Raw genomic sequence first — 2,961 nt, 5'->3', positions numbered from 1 at the left:
TCCTTCCAACCCGAGCTCCAGCAGCCCCATGTCCGCTCCTGGCCCACGCAGCATGCAGGGGTGACTCCCTCCGCCTCTGCTGGGGCCTCCTAGCCACGGGAGCAGCTCTGCCCCCCACGAGGGACAGGCGCACTGAACTACCCGCCACACGCAGCAGGGCGGCAACACACACCTGAGGGGCGTCAGAGACCCCAGCTCCATCCTCCCCCAGACACCCCACCTCCCTCCCTCATTAAATCCCATGACTGCTTCAGCATCAGAGCCTCAGCCTCACAGCTGGCCACAGATCGCAGGCCTGGAGGGAATACAGACTTGCCCAGTGTAACACAGTGTCTGCGCTGTCTACACCAGGACTCACAGTGTCTGAGCTGTCTACACCAGCACTCACAGTGTCTGAGCTGTCTACACCAGCACTCACAGTGTCTGAGCTGTCTACACCAGCACTCACAGTGTCTGAGCTGTCTACACCAGGACCCACAGTGTCTGAGCTGTCTACACCAGCACTCACAGTGTCTGCGCTGTCTACACCAGCACTCACAGTGTCTGCGCTGTCTACACCAGGACCCACAGTGTCTGAGCTGTCTACACCAGCACCCACAGTGTCTGCGCTGTCTACACCAGCACTCACGGTGTCTGAGCTGTCTACACCAGGACTCACGGTGTCTGCACTGTCTACACCAGCACTCACGGTGTCTGCGCTGTCTACACCAGCACTCACAGTGTCTGAGCTGTCTACACCAGCACTCACAGTGTCTGCGCTGTCTACACCAGCACTCACAGTGTCTGAGCTGTCTACACCAGCACTCACGGTGTCTGAGCTGTCTACACCAGCACTCACAGTGTCTGAGCTGTCTACACCAGCACTCACGGTGTCTGAGCTGTCTACACCAGCACTCACGGTGTCTGAGCTGTCTACACCAGGACTCACGGTGTCTGAGCTGTCTACACCAGCACTCACAGTGTCTGAGCTGTCTACACCAGCACTCACAGTGTCTGCGCTGTCTACACCAGCACTCACAGTGTCTGAGCTGTCTACACCAGCACTCACAGTGTCTGAGCTGTCTACACCAGGACTCACGGTGTCTGCGCTGTCTACACCAGGACTCACGGTGTCTGAGCTGTCTACACCAGCACTCACAGTGTCTGAGCTGTCTACACCAGCACTCACAGTGTCTGAGCTGTCTACACCAGCACTCACAGTGTCTGCGCTGTCTACACCAGCACTCACAGTGTCTGAGCTGTCTACACCAGCACTCACGGTGTCTGCGCTGTCTACACCAGCACTCACGGTGTCTGCGCTGTCTACACCAGCACTCACAGTGTCTGAGCTGTCTACACCAGCACTCACGGTGTCTGCGCTGTCTACACCAGGACCCACAGTGTCTGAGCTGTCTACACCAGCACCCACAGTGTCTGCGCTGTCTACACCAGCACTCACAGTGTCTGAGCTGTCTACACCAGCACTCACAGTGTCTGAGCTGTCTACACCAGCACTCACAGTGTCTGCGCTGTCTACACCAGCACTCACAGTGTCTGCGCTGTCTACACCAGCACTCACAGTGTCTGGGCTGTCTACACCAGCACTCACGGTGTCTGCGCTGTCTACACCAGCACTCACAGTGTCTGAGCTGTCTACACCAGCACCCACAGTGTCTGCGCTGTCTACACCAGGACTCACGGTGTCTGAGCTGTCTACACCAGCACTCACGGTGTCTGCGCTGTCTACACCAGCACTCACAGTGTCTGCGCTGTCTACACCAGCACTCACAGTGTCTGAGCTGTCTACACCAGCACTCACGGTGTCTGAGCTGTCTACACCAGCACTCACAGTGTCTGAGCTGTCTACACCAGGACTCATGGTATCTGAGATGTCTATACCAGCACTCACAGTGTCTGCGCTGTCTACACCAGCACTCACGGTGTCTGCGCTGTCTACACCAGCACCCACAGTGTCGGCGCTGTCTACACCAGCACTCACAGTGTCTGAGCTGCCTACACCAGCACTCACGGTGTCTGCGCTGTCTACACCAGGACTCACGGTGTCTGCACTGTCTACACCAGCACTCACACTGTCTGCGCTGTCTACACCAGCACTCACGGTGTCTGCACTGTCTACACCAGCACTCACGGTGTCTGCGCTGTCTACACCAGCACTCACGGTGTCTGCGCTGTCTACACCAGCACTCACGGTGTCTGAGCTGTCTACACCAGCACTCACAGTGTCTGAGCTGTCTACACCAGCACTCACAGTGTCTGAGCTGTCTACACCAGCACTCACAGTGTCTGCGCTGTCTACACCAGGACTCACAGTGTCTGAGCTGTCTACACCAGCACTCACGGTGTCTGAGCTGTCTACACCAGGACTCACAGTGTCTGAGCTGTCTACACCAGCACTCACAGTGTCTGAGCTGTCTACACCAGCACTCACAGTGTCTGAGCTGTCTACACCAGGACCCACAGTGTCTGAGCTGTCTATACCAGCACTCACAGTGTCTGCGCTGTCTACACCAGCACTCACAGTGTCTGAGCTGTCTACACCAGGACTCACAGTGTCTGAGCTGTCTACACCAGCACTCACAGTGTCTGAGCTGTCTACACCAGCACTCACAGTGTCTGCGCTGTCTACACCAGCACTCACGGTGTCTGAGCTGTCTACACCAGGACTCATGGTATCTGAGATGTCTATACCAGCACTCACGGTGTCTGAGCTGTCTACACCAGGACTCATGGTATCTGAGATGTCTACACCAGCACTCAAGGTTTCTGATCTACACCAGCACTCACAATGTCTGAGCTGTCTACACCCAAACTCCTCAGTCTGCTCCTTGCTCAGAGATGAAGATTCTAGGTTCTCCTAGATTCCCGTAAGCACCTGGCTTACTATGTACTCAGCTTGTCCAGGTTAAGGACCAAAGAGTATGAAGGACAGTGCCTGCCACAGAAGGTGCCCTGGCCAGGCCC

General features: G+C 56.3%; 1 protein-coding gene across 1 annotated transcript; it reads right to left on the bottom strand.

Moving 5' to 3' along the window:
• Positions 1 to 256: 256 nt before the first annotated feature.
• LOC138819837 (mucin-22-like) lies at positions 257 to 2,728 on the bottom strand. The gene has a single exon (XM_070011403.1). It carries the CDS (start codon positions 2,726 to 2,728, stop codon positions 257 to 259), a length of 2,472 nt encoding a protein of 823 aa, XP_069867504.1.
• Between the last annotated feature and the right edge of the window lie 233 nt (positions 2,729 to 2,961).

This window comes from Dipodomys merriami, unplaced genomic scaffold (assembly GCF_024711535.1).
Source record: "Dipodomys merriami isolate MVZ:Mamm:240054 unplaced genomic scaffold, mDipMer1.0.p SCAF_82, whole genome shotgun sequence".
Taxonomy (NCBI): Eukaryota; Metazoa; Chordata; class Mammalia; order Rodentia; family Heteromyidae; genus Dipodomys; species Dipodomys merriami.
The sequence above is the reverse complement of the archived record's forward strand: the minus strand, read 5'-3'. Positions and strand labels throughout refer to the sequence as shown.

Excerpts from the sequence above, each read along its gene's own strand:
- LOC138819837 (XM_070011403.1), bottom strand. The coding sequence starts at position 2,728 with ATGAGTCCTGGTGTAGACAGCTCAGACACCGTGAGTGCTGGTATAGAC.